Source organism: Bemisia tabaci, chromosome 10 (assembly GCF_918797505.1).
Source record: "Bemisia tabaci chromosome 10, PGI_BMITA_v3".
Lineage (NCBI taxonomy): Eukaryota > Metazoa > Arthropoda > Insecta > Hemiptera > Aleyrodidae > Bemisia > Bemisia tabaci.
Window position 1 is genome coordinate 680783 of NC_092802.1, and position 22236 is coordinate 703018.

Below are 22236 nucleotides of genomic sequence, written 5' to 3' on the forward strand. Positions count from 1 at the left end.
TGCAGGTGAGAAATATGAGGTGTGCTCCAGAAAGCTGCATAAGAAGCAATGTAAAAGTGGGCGTGATTCCTTTTGAAGAATTGGAAAAGCGGGATTTTACATTCTGCCAAAAGGAACTAAGCGCCAACTGAATGCGGGATTCATGAGCCGCGGGCATGGCAGGAGAGCGTTGTGGACAGGGTTCATGAGTTAAAGCGCCCCGACGACGATCTCCACCTCGCGCCTCAGCTCCAGCATTGCCGATGACGTCACTGGTACTTTATTATTCTCATTCACTCTTACGGCCAGAGAACTGACGAGCACACCCCTTATCTCTCTCCTGCACATAGGTCTGTTTCGTAGAAATTCGTCCAATTGGAAAGTTCTATCGACTGAATCAAAAATTTTGGCCGAATGAATCGAAGTTTGTTTCATTCAACCGTAAAATTTGTATTCCTGCACTTCACTGCCGTGCTAAGGGAGAACGCCGTAAGAACGTTCGAGAGTTGCCAAATTGCCACCGATAGAATGTTTATTTTTGACACAAGTTATGAATATTTTTCCTTGAAATTTTCAGATCTTTTGGATTAAATTGCGAACAATATAGTCTGAAGATTTTGAGGAAAAATATTCACAATTTTTACAGTAAATTTATTTCGTATTGAAGGAGATATGACAGCTGCTGGTTGCTCATACGACGTTTCTTCTTAGCACGGCAGTATACACGTCAATGCAATTAACTTTGATTGGTGCCTCCACGATTTGATCAACAAGTAAAATGCAAAGGCGACGTGCAAAACAAAAAACAAAGCAAAATCGTGATCACGTCCGCCCCAAAAAGGCTTGTATGAAATACTTTCACTTAGCGCTTAGCTATCTAAACTGCATATAATCGGCTGATTTTCTTGGTAAAAAAAATCCATTACATAATACCAACCGTACCGAGAACAGGTTTTCATTTCGCACTTTTTTCAACGCCTCAGAATGGCATGCAATATATTGGCTCCCACCGTTGTTCTCAATTAATTCTACGAAATGTTTTTTTTTCTGACGCAAGTGGTGATTCTCAAAATAGATTTTGGGCGAAATTCTAGAAAATACCTGCAGGTTTCTCTTCGGAGAGATTTCTGAGTCTCCAATGAGTAATGGCCGAGACGGAACGCAAAAAAAGCTTAAAAGTATAAAAAAGAAATTGTTGTGGAAAGCACTCAAAACAACTTTTTTAGCTGAGGACGCTTCTTCCGTTGGGCACTATTGTTAGACACCTGACTGAGTAGAGGCGTGATTTATTAATTAAGCAGTGACAATTGGTCTGTTGCACGCAAGATATACAGCCAACTGAAAATACATTCTAGGCGTCTATTTGCTTGAAAATCACGGTGGCCACATCAACAAAGTCTGAAATCCACTCTTTAGTGCGCAATCTGCGTAGTTTATGATACGCTTTTTCAGATTTACCGCGTATGCGGGCAATGTCTCGTGTTGGCTGGCAGTCAGGTATTCCCGGAGAGAGTCCTGACCTGAATGAATAAACAATCACGCGAACTGTTAAAAACTCTTCTTGCATAAGATTTCAATTCGTTTAAAGCTTTTGTTTTTGCAAAAAAAAAAACAAAAACAAAAACAAAAAAAAAAAAAAACAAAAAACAAACAAAAAAAAAACAAACAAAAACAAACGCTTGAAAACAAACGAATTCATACAAAGAAAAGAGTTAGTGAAATTTTTTGTTCACTCAGATTAGTTTTTCTGACTCCTGCCTGTGCAAATGTGGTAGGCAGTGGCTGAAAAAAACTGACCGCAGACGCAGGAAACTTGAAAAAGCGCGTGACAAACTACGCAGATTGCGCACCAAGGGATGGATTACAGATTTTCTTGACTTGCCCAACGTGAATTTTGGGAGATTTTATCCGTGAAGAATACATTCATTTGCCTGCATCTTTTGCGTACAACAGACTTATTACCCTTGCTGGTGGATTGTGTTGGGAAAGAGTTGCGTATTATCCAGTTCTTTCAAAAGTTCACAGCTTTTCTAATCTAAATACTTAAAAATTGCAGGGAAGCTCTTTCATAGATACGTCTCCGTTAAATGATAAAAAAATAAATTTAAAAACAAATGAGGGGCTTGGAGGGCAAGACGCAAAAGTGCATTTTTTGCTATCTCAAAGAATACGTTTTTCAAAATTTCAAGGTTTCAAAATTACACGGAGCTTCACGACAGCGTCGTTTCCTCCGTCGTCAGATGCTAAGAGTCCCCAGACTGGGCATCCTCGACTTCAATGACTCATGGCTCAACTCCCTTGCCATAGACAAATGAAGGGGGAGGCCAGGGGGGCCTGGCCCTCCTAGAACTGAAAATAGTATAATATGCCCCCCCCCAAAAAAAAAAAAAAATTCCAGATGTTTTGAATGCAACAATTCGTAAGTATTTTGTGCTGAAAGTAGAAAAAAAAAAAAAAAAAAAAAAAAAAAAAAAACATAATTATTCCGCAGAAATTGATGGAAAAATTCTTTATGGAAGCATCAAACTGCGTCCGATTAGTCGTATAAATTCTAAAATTTCTCGGGGGATGCCCCTCGGACTCCCCCCCCATCGTGCTTGGGGTCCGGATCTTAAAACTGGTACCTGGGCCCGAGATGGGATGTGGCGGGCCTGCATGAAGGCTTTTCCCATTTAAATCTTCCGTCACATTCATACAGCGCAAAGATACAACTATTTGAACTCTCCGGCATGCGTGAGGTATCACGCCGCATTTGAAGGCGTTTTCAAAACAGCTTAGTTCCGATACCCGGACTCTCGTTTTGCATAGTTCATATTCTTTTGTTATATTCCGTACCACTCGTTTATTTTTAATCCTCGTACAAAAACAACCCATTTGCTAAATACAAATCTAGCTGGAGCGCCCCTCCGCTATATATTCACCCATGCAAAAATGTCAAAGGAAATTGACAAGCCCAGCGTGCATGGAGGCTATTTCCATTTAAATCTTCCGTCACATTCTTACGGCGCAATGATGCAACTATTTGAACTCTCCGGAATGCGTGAGGTATTACGCCGCATTTGAAGGCGTTTTCAAAACAGCCAAGTTCTGTTTTCGGAATAATCGTTTTGGGTAGTCCATATTATTTTGTTTCCATTTTTAACCACTTTTTCAAGGCACTTGTTCTAGACACTTCATGAATTAGGATGCTTCAATTCGTCACTTGTCTGACAAAAGGGCTTAACTACAATTTGAGATTAGCCCAGGAAAACATCGAGTTATATGTGCAACAGTGCTCATCGTCGAGTGTAGTTACGCCCTTAAGTCAGGTAGGCGAGGAGTTGGACGTATTTATGCTAGAGGGAACTATGCGCAAGTGGAAAGATGGGGTGTGCTCGTGGAAGCTGGATAAGAAACAATGGGGTCAGTGGATATAGTTCCTTTCGAGAAAATGGAGAAGCGGGATTTTCAACTAAATCAAAAGAAACTGAGCGCCAACTCATGAGTCGTCGGCATGTGACAAGAGCCTTGTGGACAGGGCTCATGAGTTAAAGCCGAGCAAGAGCGAAAACGGGGACGCGGGACGGCTTCGTTGCCGCTGACGTCACTGGCGCATTAAAATCCCCATTCAGTCTTATGGCCCGACCACTAAGGAGCACACTCCATCTTGCCACTTGCACATATGGAACAATGTGCAAGTGGCAAGATGGGGTGTGCTCCTTAGTAGAGTCCCTTTATACCCAGAGTTAAGACAACTCGATTATCAGCTGACTGGCAGCCGGCCTTGACTGGCCATGGAGGCCGAAACGAGTGCACCCAAACGAACGATATTGAGGGATAAGGATCAGGAATCCTGCGATGTCTGTCACACAAAAACAACAACATCAACAAATAGATCAATTAAAAAGAAAATGAGATTGGTTTGTGAATAATGTCTTAATCTATTTTCATTTTGGACAGATAGAAATAACAATTTACTCTTGATAAACCACAATTAGGTAATATTTTCATTACTCTTGTTCACATTCGAGGTACCGCCATTTGGTGAACTCGTTTCGGCCTCCATGAGCGAGGACCAATCAGAATTGGATTTTTTTTAGGCCACTTTCAGCCCAACCCTGGCCCAACCAAAAGTGAGTTGTCTTAACTCTGGGTATAAAGGGACTCTACTCCTTAGTGCTTGGGCCATAAGAATGAAGGGGAAATATAAAGCGCCAGTGACGTCAGCGGCAACGAAGCCGTCCCCGTTTTCGCTCTTGCTCGGCTCTAACTCATGAGCCCTGTTTACCACGCTCTTGCCACATGTCCATGGCTCACTAGTCAGCGCTCAGATCCTTTTGATTTAATTGAAAATCCCGCTTCTCCATTTTCTCAAAAGGAACTATATCCACTGACCGCATTGTTTCTTATCCAGCTTCCACGAGCACACCCCGTCTTTCCTTTTGCTCATAGTTCCTTTTAGCATAAATACGTCCACTTTATACCCAGTGCACTGGTGCATTACAATCGCGGAGGTTCGTATCGAACAGGCGAAAAAGAGGCTGTATCCAGGAAGGCGCAAAGGCGGAGGATTTGAATACCGGTCGGGTCGACCTTGGCGGTGGCGGTGGTGGCGGAAAGGCGCAGCGCAGCGCCGCGGCCGCGATGAGGTCAAACGCATCCGCGGCCGCGTCCACACACACAGAGCACGGAGACACCGTTGCGCAACGACGACAACGAGGTGCCGTGACCGACAACAATAACACCGCCCGACCCGACAACTTGCACTTTCACCATGAAGGTAAGTGACGAAATCCTCCAGGCCCGCCCGGGCCCGCCAGTGCATCTACGCCTAGCGCCACCGCTGCGCTTCATCCGCTAAATCGGGCCTCTTTGACCGCTTAGGATAAATTTTGACTCTTTCCGAGCCGTTTTCTCCGTGTGTAGCCCGGAAAGAGGGGTTGTTGTGTTGCTTTTCCATGGTGAAACATGGATGCGTCCGTAAAAATCGATGGATTCTGATTCGTGCATCAGCGTCGGGTAAATCCAACCAGTTTGATCGCTTATGAACAATTTTGGCCGTTTTCGAGTTGTTTGGATCGTGTATACTCCCGAAAAAGAAGTCCTTGTGTTGTTGATTTTTGCTTGAACTTGGATTTGTACGTAAAAATCGTTGGATTCTAGTCTGTGCATCTGCACGGTGTAAATCAAACCTGTTTGACTGCTAACGGAAAATTTTGACCGTTTTTGAGCCGCATTGATCGTACTCGTATTTGTGCTCAAAACTAGGGTTTCTAGTGTTGTTTTTCCGTGTTAAAGCTTAGAATCGTGCGTAAAAATCGATGATTTCTGATTTGTGCATCTGCATCGAGTGAATCCGACCTTTGACTGTTATTGAGCTTTTGCGGCCCTTTTAACGACATCACATTTAAGTCGCGGTGTTCGCTCCATGTTAAAATATCGATTTCTACGTTAAAATGGGTGGAATTCGTCCAGTGCACTTGTGACAAGCGGCGTTGACATTGGTTTGAGTACGTCCCACCTTTTGAAAAGTTTTTGACTCTAGGTGCGTTAAACTCAAAATGTTGGTGCTTTAGTTAGGAATGAACGTTAATTCGTGAGCTTTGACTATCTAATGGTGCTTTCAATGAGACTGACCTTTTTGCGGATTTTTTACCTGTTCAAAAGGTTACGGACCCCGAGCAATTGTTCCTCGCTACTACATTAACGTCAAAGTTAGTTTTTTCAACATTTGTCACAGTGATTCGAATAATAAGATCATCTCGTGGAATTTTGGACCGTTTGCACGCAAGCGACCATCTTTTTAAGTGATTTTTTCATCTTGAATAGGGGGTGCTTCAAGCGAATTTGGGTCTTTAAAAAAGCTGCTCACTGTTGAGGCAGAGCGATACGAAACACCAGTTCCTTCAAACACAAAAATTTATTAAAGGTAATGAGGTATTTTCAATGTTCTTTTCACGCTAAAATAGGTTTTTTTTTATTATTATTTTCCACGACACTACTGTACATTTAGCCAACTTTTGCAGGTTGATATTCCGCAAGTGATTAAAGGAGTTCGACCGTTTTGACCGTCGTTAACAGCAATTAATTCTGACTTCATTAGGAGCAGTTAGTATTTTATCAGTCCCATACTGCACTGCAACTTTTAATGGGAAGTGCAGTTGAACTGATTATGATACTTTTGGAATGTGTTTAACTATGCTAATCCGTTGGGAAACAAAACTAATGTAAAATGAAAAAAAAAAGAGAACAATTGCATACTTTAATGATGTTGATAAGCTCTTAAATTATCCAAGTTAGTTATTTGATACTTAATCTTGAAAAAGAGGGGGAAAACTTTGAAAAAATATTGGTTTTTGAAAAGACTTTTTCGCAAATTTTACTTGAAAACACCCGGAAACGATTTCAAAAATGTAATTTTGAGTAGTTTTTTAAGAGTTTTTTTCAGATTAGAAGCGTTTCAAAATTGAATTGTGTCGTGCGAAAACCACTAGTGTCCCTCTACCGAGTCTTCAGTTCCTCAAGGTTGACAATACTTCTCACAGATAGATATGACCATGAAATTTGGTAAAATTTCTCGTTTTCGGACTAGCTTGATCCTTAAAAGAGGCCGTGCAGCACACGGAAAAAATAGATTGCTGATTTAACAATTCAATTGTTTAAAAATATGTCCAACATGTTTCAAATGTGCATTTTACAATAGCGGAAAGCTAATTTAACCACGGGAGTGGGTTTTTTATTGTAAATTCAACATTGAAACACGTAGGGCACTTTTTTAAACTACAAATTGTAAAAGCAGCAGTATCATTTTCTCCGGTGCACTTTCACATGTGTAGCGCTTCTTGGAAAGTATAAACACACTAAAACCCAACGCTGGAGAAATGGACAAAAGCGGTTTTGGCACGATACAATCCAATCAGAAATGACTTAAATTCTAAGTAATATTCACTTGCCAAAAATTCCAGCCGATTGAGATGTGTTTTTCGGGCAAACGTCGATGGACGTGTTCAGACCGAATGATGTCAATTAATTTCCAACAGCTGTTAATTGGTCATTGCATCGTGCATCACCAATTCACCACGTTTAATCCCCCTCATACTGCTGTGCTATGAAAGAACCCCGTATTATCATTTAGGCGTTGCCAGATTTCCTTCACTAAAAATGAATTTGCCGGGAGAATTGTGAATATTTTTTGTTCAATTTTTTGTACAATTTTATTTGCAATTTGATCTAAAATATCTGAAATTTTCGATGAAAAATATGAATACCTTTCCTCAAAAATACATTTTTCATCCAAGCAAACTTGGCAACTCGTCACAACTACTCATGCTCATACGGCGTTTATCCGTAGCGGCAGCATTCCACTCTGCCCTCCCACAAGTGAGTGACTGGAAATTATTAATTGCAGCAGTAAACTACTTTCTCTTCATTAGTGCACGACTAGCTTGTCACGGTTGACATTTGCCCAAACAAGTCGAAAGTGTCCTTGCGTTAGATATCAGCACAAACCTCGCCGCGTGTGTTTTTAATGGTGCCCAATGTTTAACAACAATTCTAGTGACCTTTGTGACTGAATCTCCAAAAGTGAGTGCGCCATATCTATACTAAAGAGCATTAGATAGCATGTGACATCGGATGCAATCATCCATATTTTGGCCGATAGGTTGGAAATTGTTAGGAATATTCATAGCGTGAAATTCCAATGATATTGTCTTATCTTATCTCAGAACCATCTTTTCTAAAAATTCTGATGATAGTTCGAATACACTGCGTGTAGTGTTTCAAAATGCATGCGATTTTAACCCTTCTGAAAGTTCAACAGCGCAACCGATTATTTTCCAAATCACAGGAGTACCAAAATTTCGAATGCGAGAAAAACAGGAGAACCCGTTTTACTCGCTTTGTTGACATTTTCGAATTCCAAGAAAAAGTATGTTACTTCTGAAGGCTATTTTGAAATCAGACATGATTGATTATACCAGAGGAAACCAAGAGAATCAATCGGTTCGATCCGAGGTTCTCGCTGTGGCTACGTTAGTATAGTGACTGGAAAAAGGATCATGAGAAATTTTGCCATTTAAAAAAGTCCGCACAAATCTGACTCGTGTAATTATTTCATGCAATATGAAATTACAAAATATATTCATATGGAAGGTCGAGGTCACTATGCGATGTTTTTATTACCCACAGTATACCAACAATTTTCGATCCGAATGGACAAAAAATCGTCCTTCTGGAAAAATGTATTTTATCCACTGGGATATCTTTTCTTGTGGGCGTTCACACATTCGGTTTATACATATCGTATACTCTGCCGTCGTATTTAAAACTAAACTTTTTGTAATGAATTTAATAGCCTAGGATTCTGAATGTCTACGAATAAATTAACTAACTAACTAACGAAAATTACCAACGTCACGTTAAACGTATACGTCATTTTTATCAATTCAGATTTAAAACTAAATTTAACTTGAAAATTTAATTTTTTACAAGAAAACGTCGTAGGTGCCTACTCCTTTGAACATTTTAAGATTTGCTTCGTACTACCCTGGTAAAAATTGTCAGTAGAATATGTGTTCCAAAATACCATAGACCTACAGCCGACTGTAAGATTTCCAATGGCTTCTAAAGCCGCCAACACAATTTCTTATGACCTTTTATAGCCGATGGCGATTAAGCAACAGTCTGGCGATAAAGTGTATGCTAAACGTAACTAATTACGGATGCTAGGACTTAGTGAGTGTTTGGACTACCGCTCTCTTTTTGGGCCGTAGTATCTTGATTTATTTTGCGAGGAAAGCTCCGTACTTTTGAAGGATGCCTGCCATTCCTAATATGTTGGAGCGCCTTCAATTTCGTATGATACTGTGCAATACCTCTGGTGTGAAATAGTTGCTTCAAGCGCCGTGGTACGCTGCGGCGCGGTGCGGGCAGAGCGAAGCGCGCACTGGCGCCTACAAACCTAACTGGGATACTTCACGCATTGCGTAATGCGTGAAGTATCCCTGTTAGGTTTGTAGGCGCCAGTGCGCCGCCGCTCCGCTTAGTGATAGGCTCGAATATTTAATCTCGTGGAGTCAGCGTTTCTCAACTCGTGACTTTGAAATGTTTGCACACTCTGTATGGATTATTCTCATTTTAATTGATGAAAAAAAAATATGTAGTAAAGGAAAATATAATAAGCGTATTGTAAATATTAAGGTGATTGCGTACAAACTTAAGGATTTACAAAGCACACGAATTTCTACACAATTTCTTTTAGCCTTTTATAGCCAACGGCGAAAAGCAACAGCCAAACGATAAAGTGTAAAGCCCGGCAATAGGAACTATAGCCCGGCTGTATAATTTGTATCGCTTCGTGTAGCCCGGCCTTATGATTTTTCCCACTTTCTACAGCCAGCTATAAGATTTTCTATCGCCTTCTTCAGTCGGCTACAAGAACTCCTATGGTATTTTGAAACGCAGCTCCTATCGCCAATTTTTACCAGGGTATGCAGAAAATTCACTGGAATTTGCACCCCCCCCCCCCCAAAAAAAAAAAAAAATCGCACTATCGCTTCAATGTGAAAAATTAATATTCCCAAATAAATTTGGCAATAGCTGATGTGGCTTGGCTCTTTCTGCAAACGCGGTCCAATCGGCTCATAAAATGACAGTTTCTCCCAAGAAAGTCCAACAAATGTGGTATGTAATTAATGCTATTCACTGAACTGATGTACCTAGAGTTTTGGGGATATTAAGTTTTCTTTTCCACTGTAGTAGACTTGGTAGCCTACGGTGAGAACTACTGGAGTGTTTGCCACGGATTTTAATGAGGTAAAAATTAATGCAGGGCGTTCGAGACAGATCATGGCCGAGGAGGTCGTGAACACTCATAACTAGTCTGCCGTGTTGAGGGAAAACGTCGTATGAGCCTTCAGGCGTTGCCAAATTTCCTTTGACAAATCACTAATTTTCAAGAAAATTTGTGAAAATTTCAATTCCAATTTCTCAGGTAATTTTGTTTTTAATTTAATCTAAAAAGTCTGAAAATTTTAAGGAAAAATATTGATAATTTTCCTCAACAATAAACATTATATCAGAGGAAATTTGGAAACTCTCGATGTTCATACGGCGTTCTTCCTTCGCATGGCAGTAGTAGATACACTGGCATTGAGAGATTGCACATACTGTTCTTTATGATCAATCTACGGTTACAGTCCTCGCGTTGACTCAGGCAAGGACCTAGAGTTACGGTAATGTGAACGGCAAATTTTGAATGAGTACGGTGTTTTTTTTGTGAGTCCCTTATTTACCTCTCTTCGGTGAAATAACCATGAAAAAGAAAGACGAGCAAACAGTGTAATTTAGTTAAATCACCTTTCTAATTACTATAAGGGAGGGATTAATAAATATACAATTTGTAAACTTCATTCCTCTTAGGAAAATTTCCCGCTTTATAAAGTTACTGAACTAACTCCAAGCTTCATTTTTCTAGTGTGAAATTTTCACAGAGATACATGATTCTAAACATCTAAAAACTGCATGCTTACAGATTTTCTTGTAAAAAGAACTTTTCTGAGGCCATATTGAAAATATTATCGATATAACACGGCCGCCCGGCGCGGCGTCTCGAACAAAATTTTAGGCCACTTCTGCAGCAAATTTGATTGGTTTAAAATTTTCATGGGCAGACTGCTTTCAATAAATAATGGGATCTCTTGATCATGTATCGAGTTAAATTGTTTTCAAAATGTAATCAAATTCCAGGCTTAGGCTTGGACACTACACTAATCAATATGCACAATGATCTTCACGGAAGAATACTAGATATAATACTTTTATGTGACACTGACATGATAAGAATGTAAAAATGGCAATATTATGGTTATCACGCTGTCAATATTTAAGACACCGTATAACGCTCCAAGTTGTAAACATAAGGATATCATTAAAATCATAGGAAAAACAACTTCACTGCCGTATTTACTCGAGTTTATTTTATCGCGTTTTTATAAGTAATTTTGAACCTAAGAGCAGAAAAATTATGCTGATTTTAGGAAAGACTTTTAGAAAAAGGACAATTTTCAAAACGAGTCGGTTGGAAATTGAAGTTACTGAACGAAAGTGCACACAACGGCATTGCTCATCACAGCTGGGTGTTCATTTGTTCATGACATTGGACTGTGCGTGCCGACTGAGTAGCGAGGAACTTTGACCTCGAAAAATCGGTCGTAATTAAACAACTCCACAGTCTACTTGATAGACTAGAATAGGCGTTGTGATTCCTTTCACTTATCACACACGCCAAAGCTATTTCCATCAGTAGCCTTGTGTTTAGATTTTTCATTAACTAGGAGTGAGTGATTAACTCTCAGCGAGCAAAAAAAAAAAAAAACAATATTTACTCCTTCATATGATAGTATTTACACATTGGCTCTGCGATTGATTATCTTGCTTGTGTATTGATTAATTCGTTGAGCTCGTAACAAAATTATATTTTAATGGTTAAAAATAATAACGTAGTAAATGGTGTCAGTCGCGACTTCACGAATATTTTATTTCACCATGCAACCTCACGCAGCTTCGTCCCACTAAATTCGATGATGAGTTTGCCATTACCTCTAGTTACTCTGCCTCGTATATTTTTGTTGGACTCATCGTAACGGAGAACTAAGATTTGTAAATACACACTGGAAAAAAATTCTCTTGGATAGAACGTTAAAAAAATTGACGAGAAAAAATACTCTTGATTCAATCGGATTTTTGCTTGAATTTAAGGAAATCCGCTTAAACTAAGAGGCTGGGCTACCGACTGTCGTTAATATCCGCGTGAATCAAGAGAATGTTTTTCTTGTCGAATTTTTAAAGAGTCTGAACTCTGAATCCAAGAGACTTTTTTCCAGTGCAATTTTTAAAATCTGTATGGGCAGCCTTAAGAAATTAAGGTCCGCCTGTTAAACACGGTTGGCAGAGTTTTGCAATCGTTTTCATGCAAGAAACGCGGCTTGTGCCAATATTTTAATTTGGATATTTATGCGATATTTTTCATTTAGCTGCGAAGGGATTGAACTGATCTTTTGTGGAAAAGAAATTCAGCCAACTGCGTAATCTTATCATAAGTAGGTAAACTCGCACGAAAATGACTTTCCAAACATCATGAAATGTCCTGCTTGATTCGGTTTGAGTTTTTTTTCAGAAATACCGCGTGCGCGGGCAGTTTTTCTTCGTAGCCAGTCAGCAGGTTTGCCGAAAAAGAGTCGTATATGGGGAAACTGAAACTCAATGGATCATAAATATCGCCGAATATTTCAAATCTTTCTCATCTATGATTTTAGTTGATTCAAAATATTTGTTTTTGCAAACTCAAAGAAGTATGAAAAAAGCAATTCTAATCATATAAGAGACACCTTTTCGAAGACGTGTTTGTTCGTTTAATTATAAATTTAGCCGTAAAATAACCTGATTGCTGGGAACTAAGGAAAACTATTTGCGAGTACGGAAAATTCCAAAAGCGTAGAAAAAATACGCAAGGGTGCGCTGAGGAGTGGATTTAACAATATTCTAAAAGTGCTAAGTAACAAGCGTCAAAATGCCGTCAATATTTCGAGTATGCAACACGGTCATCCATCAAGCACAAATAAATACATCCACAGGTGCTATTTATACATGGCCGGCTTTAAGTTGATTTTCCTGCGATTTTATCTATAAATTAGGATCAGTTGCCTGTATCTTTTGTGTGCAACAAGAACCACACTGTGACCGAATGATATTTCGTAGTTGGGAACCCATTTTTAAAACCCTATATAACCCTGTAGCATGGATTGGACATTCTGAAAGTGTTATGTGACAAGCGTCAAAAACGCCTTCAATTTGTTGAGTATGCAACAAGACCATCCATCGAGCACGAATAATTGCATCCAGGTGCTATTCACACCCGGCCGGCCTTAACGTAATTTTCGTGCTATTTTAACTGTAAATTACGATCAGTTGCCTGTATCTTTCGTGTGCAACAAGAGCCACACTGCAACTGAGAGATATTTCTTTATAAACGCGAATCTGTGTATGTAAAGTTGCAGACTTCTCGTTAAATTTCAATTAATTAAAGATAAGCTAATCCTTATTTGTATTGAACGTTTGTATGAGTTTCGTTTATCTTATACATTTAAATTTAGATTTAAAAAAAAATAAATAAAAAAATAAAAACTTTCAAAAACCGAAGGCATTTTGAAGCGATGGGGTCATGATAATACTATTTCACTACCGCTACAAAAAATTGCCTGAAAAAATAAATAAGATTTCATATTTCCTAAAAATAACCACCAACGTTGCACGTGCAAATGAAGCACCCTGCTGATTGCCGAGGCTACTTTTCTGTCGCTTATAATTTTCCTCGATAGAAAATCGATAGTCCCTCTAAGTTTCACACGATTTTCCCAATCTAAACAGGCAAATACTGTGAATACTTAATTCCGCCGCGAATAAATTATTCTGAGCAGACGTATTCACGATTCATTTTTGTCTCCTGTGTAAGCTGCGATGGCTACTTCAACGAATATAAGGAATTTGATGTCCTATTAACTCAAAAATAGAATACACATCCCTCCCTCCGATCACTTATCAAACAAGCAATTTAAGCATGATGCCAGGCGAGTATGTACAAAAAATGACCAAAAAGAAGCCGAAATGGAAGAGTGAAATTTTGCCAACGCCTAGGTCTAAGTATCAGGGCATGTCTCTAAGCTGCGAAGTGCCACTTTTCTCGAGATCGACTTTGATTGATTTCAACGATCGAACCTCTCACCTGATTTATTTATAGATACGTTCCGCTGGTGATTGACTTCATTTGCATTGGCTTCGTAAGGCGCGTTAATCTGACGTCTACTGCCGTGCAAAGGAAAAACTCCGTACGAGTCGTCAGGCGTTGCCAAATTTCCTTAGATAGATCACTAATTTTCAGGAAAATTTGTGAATATTCTTCTTCCAATTTCTCAGATAATTTTGTTTGTAATTTGATCCAAAGTCTCTGAAAACTTCAAGGAAAAATATTCATAACATTCCTCAAAAATAAACATTTTATCGAAGGAAATGTGGCAACTCTCGAATGTTCATACGGCGTTCTTCCTTAGCAAGGCACTCTAGGGCAGAAACGCTGTAACTCTATCATAGATTCTGTATGTTTCTTCGACACAAAATGCTTAATTCAAGAAACTCTGATTTTCACTACGAGTTCTGAATGGTGCGTCATGGTCAATTTCCAAATATGAAGGGCAGGCACTCCTTGGGTTTCTTGCGATAGAAATTGTTGTCAAAGGCAAATGGAGGAAATCTAGAAAGGAGTTACAGCGTTCTTGCTCTAAACGGTAAGACTGCCGTGCTCTGGAAAGAAGGTCGTGCGAAAATTCAGGCGGTGCCAAATTGCGGTGAGAAACGCAAACGCGTGGTTTTGATCAGTTATCGATTATCGATATTTCCCCATTTGAAGCTACGGTAAAGAATCGATAAATCTGGTGTCATGTTTATAGTTGCAAAAACCCTATTTATCGATCCGTTTACATAAGTTCAAATGACAGATCAATCGATACATCACAAAGCACGCCACGCCACACAGTGGATTGAGTCAGTTAGAGAGGTCGAACATGAAATTTTTTGCACAAACTGATCGCGGTGCACAAACTGATTCAGGAGGCTGCACTGCACTGAGGATGGCCCAACAAGGCCGAAACGCGTCTATGCAGTTGCCTTCCTGAATGGACGTAACTAGTGTTGCACCAAACAGCATATCTCTTTGAGGGAAACCAGTACTCCAAAGGAGTTTTTCCCTCTGTAGTGAGAATTTTCAGCTTAATGCTGAGTTTTTGACGCACGTTAGCGGAGAAAATTCCAGCATGAAATTTTTGACTAAAACTGCGAATTTTTATGTTTATCTCGTCACATTTCAAGTTATAAGGGGTGTTTCTAAAAGAATATTTTACGAGGAAATCAATGGAGCCACACTCAGAACCTCAAAGTCTAGTATAAACGGAGTTGTAAGCGTTTAAAGCTTCCAAATGTTGTCCAAGCTCTCCTATTGACTCGATCTACTGTGCGCCACTGGTTTCGATCCAACTTGCATCGACATTGTCGATGTCAGCGCCCGCAGCATCTGCTCATGTGACATTAATAAAACAAGAGATTTACGCGGTCAAAGCGGGCATTCGCTGACCTCTCGCGGGCGTCACAACAACACAATAAGCAACGGAAATGAGCTCGCAAGATCCATGAATGTCAAGAACTCGGTATCAATCAAAATGAACCACTCGATTGTTGAATCTATATCGAATGACCTTGATCGATAAGAAGCATTGCTAAGATAGGGATTTACCGATCAGGATCGTTAACGGTTCAACAATCGACCCGCAGAAACGATTCACAAATGAGTGTTCTGCATCGAAAAGTCGGAATGTGCGAATCCGGTCAGGCACGGAGTTCCAAATGAAGGAGGATTCGACAGTTCGCAGAGATGAAGGAAGAAACAAACACTAAATCTTGAAATATTATTCTTGAGCCGGAAACTGGGGAAAAAGATCGTTGTTCTCTAAATACTCATTACGGATTCGAGGTCCAACCCACTTCCTACACTGATAAAAATATCCGTGTTCTTGTGTTACTTTTGATTGATACAGGAAGTGATACACAAGACAACCTAAATTGAACCGATTATTTTCTTAATCACGTGAACGTCAATCTCTGTTTTAGTGGTAGAGGGGTTGTTTTCTCTAGTATAATCAATCATGTCAGATTTTAAAATAGCCATCTAAAAGAACATACAATTTTAGGAATTCGAAGATAGGCAGAAAAGCGAGTAAAACGGTAATTCTTGTTTTTTTCGCATTCGCAATTTTGGCGCTTACGTGATTTGGAAAATAATCGGTTCAATTTTGAGTTGATTTTGGTACCAATTTTGTGGTGAATTCGGCGCACAAAGCAGAGGAGCGACTGGGAAACACCGGAGTTGGTCGAAGGCTTGAGTTATTTGGTGTTTTCCTTCCGATATTAACCAAAATTTTGTGTTCATTTTTCTCTCCGTACGCGTAGCCGTGATTAATTTTTATATTTGTTACTTCTACGGTAACAAATAGTTTAAGGTCCCGGCCTATAGATGTAGTCTTAGGTACTTGCATCGTCACAGTTTCAAATGACGTGTCTTGAACTCTAATGTTGGCAAACATGTTGGTCTATTTTAACGGTTTTTGCGTGCGGGCTTTCAGTTATAGTGATACCGCATTTTGCAATGAGGAATTATTCTTCTGGCTCATCAATGAAGGTACTTATCTACACAGGGACACTAATGACACACAGTGGCTTGGCGTGCTTTGCAATATATCGATTGATCTGTCATTTAAACCCATGGAAATGGATCAACACACAGAGTGTTCGTAACGAACACCTTAATAATCGATCCTTTACAATAGCTTCAAATGGGAAAATATCAATAATCGATCATTCACGCCTCGCCACTGACGACACATGCGTTGTCTCTGAAAAGAGCCAAAGATAATAATGAATATGTTGCTAACTTAAGCCAGATGAAAAAAGAAGAATTTCTTGTATTTAAACGGCTCAAAAATCACGATGAGCGCAACTTCACAACCTGCGCAAGAAATATGCGTTGTTTTAAGCTTTCATAAATTTCTAAAATTTCATGAAATATTTCACGCGTTTCAAGATTTTATTTTGCCAGCCTGGTTAAATGGAACAACTCCTCTAATGAAATGTTCACCTGCGCCAGGGTATCGTTTTTGAAGTGAGAATCTCAAAAAATGCTTATTTTTTACTCTGATTCTTAAAGTTTGGAGTAATTTTAGACTTTTTCGATGCTCTTATCGTGATTCTGAGCCATTTTCTATGCGGGATAACTCTATTTTTCCCTTCAGCTAAAGTTTGCAACAGGCTCATTTCGTATTGTAAAATGCAGTTCAGTTACGCGATCAAGAACTATAGAGGCTTGGCAACTTTGTCCATGCCAATGCCGTCCGCAAACTTATCCGCCACGAAAGTTATCATAAGCTCTAAAAAGTTCACTTTCTTAAGTTGAGTTTTAAAACTTTCCGCGACGACGAGATAGCGTCCACCGTTGACGTCCACCTCTCTTTTCAAAAGTGGACAGAAAACTTTCTCGGCGCATGTAAGGGCCCCTTTTCTCCATCATCACTAATTGGTTAACTTTTGCATGGCGTCCGAAATAACGAAACGATTAATGCGAAAGAAAAAATTCAGTCTCCTTGACTCCGTGACGTTTTCGCGCTCTTTTTGCAGGTTTGTCAGTGGCGCACAGTGCGGAACGAGCTAACAGAAGAGGTCGCACATGAAATTGTTGGCTAACATTTCAAATTTGGATGTTTATTTTGTCAGTGATTCGATTTCAAGGGGTGTTTCTGAAAGGGAATTTTTCATGGGAAAAAAAAAAAAAAAAAAAAAAAAAAAAAAAAAAAAAAAAAAAAAAAATGAAACCACTCCTAAATTTTCTGGTTCAATATTTTGGAAAATATGAGCTTTTAAAGTTTCCAGATTTTGTCCGACTCTTCCTTCTGACTCGCTCCAGTGTGTGGCGTTTTCTAAACCTACACTGAGGTAGCACTGCTTCCCTCGTGACATTTTGCAATGAATTATTATTTTGACATTATTTTTTTAATTTCGGATGTAGATAATTTTAAAAAAAAAACACATCAATTAGAGTTAGACGTAATTTACTGAGAGACAAGCGACACAAGACACAAATCCTCGAGTTGGTTATTGCTGCACAGAGGATGTTTTCTAGCCTATCTCGAAAATTGAAGGCGAAATAGCAATGTGCGTAACCCCGATATCCTCCGATATCTTGCACGTACTGAGCAATACTTCGCAGCAGGGTGGCAATATTTCATGGAAAATAAAGTCTTGCAATTTCACGTACAATATTTCTTGAAATTTCAAAAATGAATGAAATATATTGAAAAATACCGGTTCCTTTTCATGTTTCGCAAAATGTAGAAAGTGTGACTTTCTTCGATTTTTGTGTGTCTGAGTGCGGGGTACATACTCTAGCCCCGGAAGAATATAAACTATTTCACAGCCTCGTAAAATTTTATGAAATATTTCACTGAAACTTCCAATATTTCATTTCTTTCTTACGTTTCATGCTATCCGCTTAGCAGGAGTAGTGTGACAAGCATTTTACTGATCAAATTTTTATTAGCAATAATATAGCATTTAATTACAATCAGCAAGATTTTTTCTCCGTAATGACTAAAGAGATTATGATGGTTTTCTTGCGTAGACGATCCCGTTGCTGATGATGGCAGCGACGCTGGCGCTGAGCTTCGGACAACAGGCGGGGCGTCTCCTGCGAGTGCCCAAGATCTACAACACGCTGATTTCGTCGGACGAGGAGCTGATCCCGAGCCTGGCCTACAAGGCCGTGTCCCCCATCGTCAAGTCAATCGCCCCGAGCCCCTACTTCCCCTACGCCCCCGTCGTCAACGTCGCCACCCACGAACCCGTCGTCATCCCCCCGCAGGAGTCCTACCAGAGCCACTTCGAGCAGGACCCCCAGGTCCTCAGCTACGACCGCAAAGGTAGGACCCATGTCAAGCCGCCTTTCCACAGGCAGCGCGCGACGTCAGATCGCTTGCGCCATCGTACTGAAAAAAAGCATCACAATCTCAACTACATATATATAGAGTGCCTGTATAGGGAGAGTATCGACAGGTCTGAAACTCCGAAAGTCCATCAGGCCTTCACCGATGCCTCCGCGAATAAAGTTAGGGCCCAAAGGCAGCCAACCTATGAATTTCAATTATCCAGAGCGATTTACTGATACTATTGTTACGAACCGTCCTTTATTAAGCACGTGTTTGACTCAGTTTTTGCATAAATTTACTCAATTTCGCGGAAGAACGCTCATTTCTGTACATTCTTGGCCATCTTGGTTAGAATTGGAATCTGCAAACTGGCAGTGAAATTTTGTGCGTTAGAAGTTGGTTAGAAGGGTGGCTGCACTTTTGGGCCCTAAGCCCTCCATGAACCGATCTGTCGGTACTCTCCCTATACAGGTACTCTACATATATACTCCTTGCTGATTTTGGCGCAAAATATGAGAAGAGTTTCACAAGCCAGAGGTATGGGTATGGTTGATCCAACCACACTTCCGCAGATTCAACCGTGCCTCTGACTGGTACAACTACTCTTATATCTGGCGGCGCCAAAATCAGCCAGGGGTGTAATTGGGATGTGATACTTTTTTTCCGTGCAGGCGCAATATTTTCAAGCATGTCCGTAACATTACTGCAGGGTTGTCTTAATTTCCGTAAGTTCACATTTCCTGACTTCTCCTCAATCCAATTTTTTTAATTCTCTAACTTTCCCTGACCTTCGAACAAAATTCCCAGCTTTATTAAAAAGAAAAAAAAAATACGGTACGAATTAATCAAAACTTTTGGTCGAACAACCAAGTTCTTCTGTTTGATCTAACCGAACTAAAAAGTACCTGAAAGTACCCGAAAGTTATCATGAACATAAGAATGTTCAATTACGTACTCGCCTTTGTTGCAGGAGTGTACAACGACCTGATCAGCAGCCTGTTGACGCTGAACCAGAGCCTGTCCAACTCGATGTCGGCCGAGGACTCGCCTGGGCCGCGCGGGAAAGCGAAGCAGGAGCGATTCGGGGACATCCGCAACAACCGGAACCGGAACCCAAGCGTCCCGGACGTCCCGCCACCCCCAATTCCGGTCCGGATCAAGGACGACGCCCCGCAAGAGACACCCGCCCGCCAGGGACAGGAGTTCCCACCGCCGCCAGTCGGGGCCATCTAGGGACCAAGGCAAGCGCTTCAAATCCTGGTCCGGAGAGAGATCCGGCCGGATCTCCAGAACTAGGGACCAAGATGAGGGCTTCGACTCCATGGTCCGGAGAGAGATCCGGCCGGATCTCCAGAACTAGGGACCAAATCGAGGGTTTCGACTCCATGGTTCCGGCCGGATTCTCAGAGCTAGGGACCAGGGCAAGATCCAACTGGATTTCCAGAGGTGAGGGCTTCGATTTCATGGTTCCGGTCGGATTTCCAGAGCCAGGGACCAGGACAAGGGCTTCAGCTCCATGGTCCGGAGAGAGATCCAACCGGATCTACAGATGTAGGGACCAGTGCACGAGGGCAAGGAGTTCGACTCAATGTTCCGGAAAGAAATCCGCCTGGATCTGCTGATTCTTTAGGACGTAGCGCCAATGGAGTTGTCCTTTGAACCGGGAGAAATGCTATCGAATCGGATATTTTTTCACAATTGGTGGTCGCGTCATTTGTTTTATATTTCCCTGCCGCCATGAGTGCCGCATTTAAAACATTATTTTAGAAACGTGGACTTGTTTTGAAGGCGTAAAAAAGGACAAAGGGCCAAGCATGTTTTGTTTGATTGCTCAACATTTGCTAATCTACAGTGTACATTTGACGTAAGACTGTTGGCGAGTTAGCTATAATGTTTTTATCCCTCCCTCGAGGTTTTTCATTGAGGATTATACTAATTTTCTATAATGGCTGCTTCGTAATATGAGCACTAAAGTCAAAACTATATTAAAATAGATTTTTTGCCTTACGTGACCCCATAGAAAAGTATGTAAAGTAGCTCTATAATGGTACCTTTAAATTCTGTGATATAGTTTGTAAGTTGTCCTAAAAATTGTCGATGGTGAATCTTGCACGTTGGAGATATTATTACCATTCAAAATTCAATTTAACCCTGTTATCCAGATAAATAATTTATTCTAAATGAGATAGCCCACTTTGACATACGTCGATTTTTTTACATGCGTTCTAAAGGGCGATGACCAATATAACGAATTCATGAGAATAGACGTGGCAGACAGCGGATAACAATTTAGCTTCTTGTTGCCATTAGTTTGGTAAGTGTGTGATGCTTGTTAAATTATTTTCCTCTTCTTGACGGGATTAAATTATATTTTTAGTAGAATATTCTTTCAATTTTAGTCATTCTGTTCCAATTTTGTAGGAAAATACACCGCATCTAGCAGCCTATTGCTCTTCTTTTTATCATCAAATGCCAAGTTTTTTATTCCTTTTATTTAGAAGACTAGAGAGGTTGAAATCATAAGAAATGACCCTCAAAAAAAATTTAGACGACTCGAGCATAGGACCGAGACTATCCGTGGGAACAAATTAATGGTTTTTTGTTGATGTGGGTTGCTTTTTTTGTAGATGCGTGAAAACTTTTAGGAACATATTTCATTTAATTTTTACAATTTGCGTCATTCTCCAAATTTACAGCACATTATGCGATTTTAAAGAGGCACAGCAATCGACATAAAATAATTATCAGCAACACTAGGTGCTTTATTTTTACTTTTGAAGCCTTTCAATGTAGGACTCGTTGTTTAAATTCAATCGAGCAGGTTCAGCGGTGAGTTAAGAGAGAAAAAGTAAGCATTTTTCCGCAAGAAAACACTCCACCGGCACACAGTGGATCGAGTCAATGGGAGAGGTCGGACAAAATTTGGAAACTTTGAGAGCTTTTAACTCCTTTCATTCAAAACTTTGAGGTTTTAAAAACGGTTCCGTTGATTTCTCAGTGAAATGTTCTTATAGAGGCACCCCTTAAACTTTAAAATTTAACGAATTAAACATAATAATTTGCAATTTTAGTTAAAAATGTCATGTTCGACCTCTCTAATTGACTCGATCTACTATGCGGCGCAAAAAAGGAAAGCATAAACAGAATTTCTTTTCACACACCTTTGGCTGATGGCAACCATTAGAAGTATGCATTGACATTTTTCAGAAATGCAATCTGAAGGATTCTGATTAAGTTTTTTTTTATTTGTTTATTTATTTTAATGTATTTAATTTCTTTAAGAATTGTTGCAATAAACGATCACAGTGCCTTGAGTACTGTAATGTATCTAAGCACTACACGGAAAATTTCTGGCTGACTTAACCGTACCACTGGCTGGTGCAACCACACTTTTGCCTGGCGTCACAGTCAATTAAGAACACTTTGGGGAAAAAAGTCTCATAGACCCAGAGTCTGGGCTCTTAAAAAAATTGACCCTAAAAATTACTCTTGATGAAATCGGATTTTTTATTGAATCGAGAACCAAGCCTCTACATAAGCAAATTTCCTTTTGATTCTTAAGCAAAAATCCAGTTGAAGCTATTTTTTCTTGTCACATTTTTTTTTATTATCCGGACTCTAGATCCAAGAGACTTTTTTTCACTGGTGTATAGTTGACGTTATCACACTTTTTTCTGTGCATTTGACATTTTTGCAA

At 40.0% G+C, this 22236-nt stretch overlaps 1 protein-coding gene across 3 annotated transcripts; it reads left to right on the forward strand.

The window, feature by feature from the left end:
* Positions 1–4609: 4609 nt before the first annotated feature.
* LOC109038323 (uncharacterized) lies at positions 4610–19905 on the forward strand. 3 transcript variants are annotated; one of them, XM_019053349.2, is made up of 3 exons: positions 4610–4738; positions 18236–18533; positions 19510–19905. In XM_019053349.2, the coding sequence occupies exons 1-3, from the start codon at positions 4733–4735 to the stop codon at positions 19770–19772; spliced, it is 567 nt and encodes a 188-aa protein (XP_018908894.2). In that variant the 5' UTR covers positions 4610–4732; the 3' UTR covers positions 19773–19905. The 3 variants fall into 3 exon arrangements, with proteins under 3 accessions (XP_018908894.2, XP_018908896.2, XP_018908895.2); XM_019053351.2 differs by lacking the exon at positions 4610–4738 and adding an exon at positions 4761–5887; XM_019053350.2 differs by lacking the exon at positions 4610–4738 and adding an exon at positions 7127–7542.
* The last annotated feature ends 2331 nt before the right edge of the window (positions 19906–22236 follow it).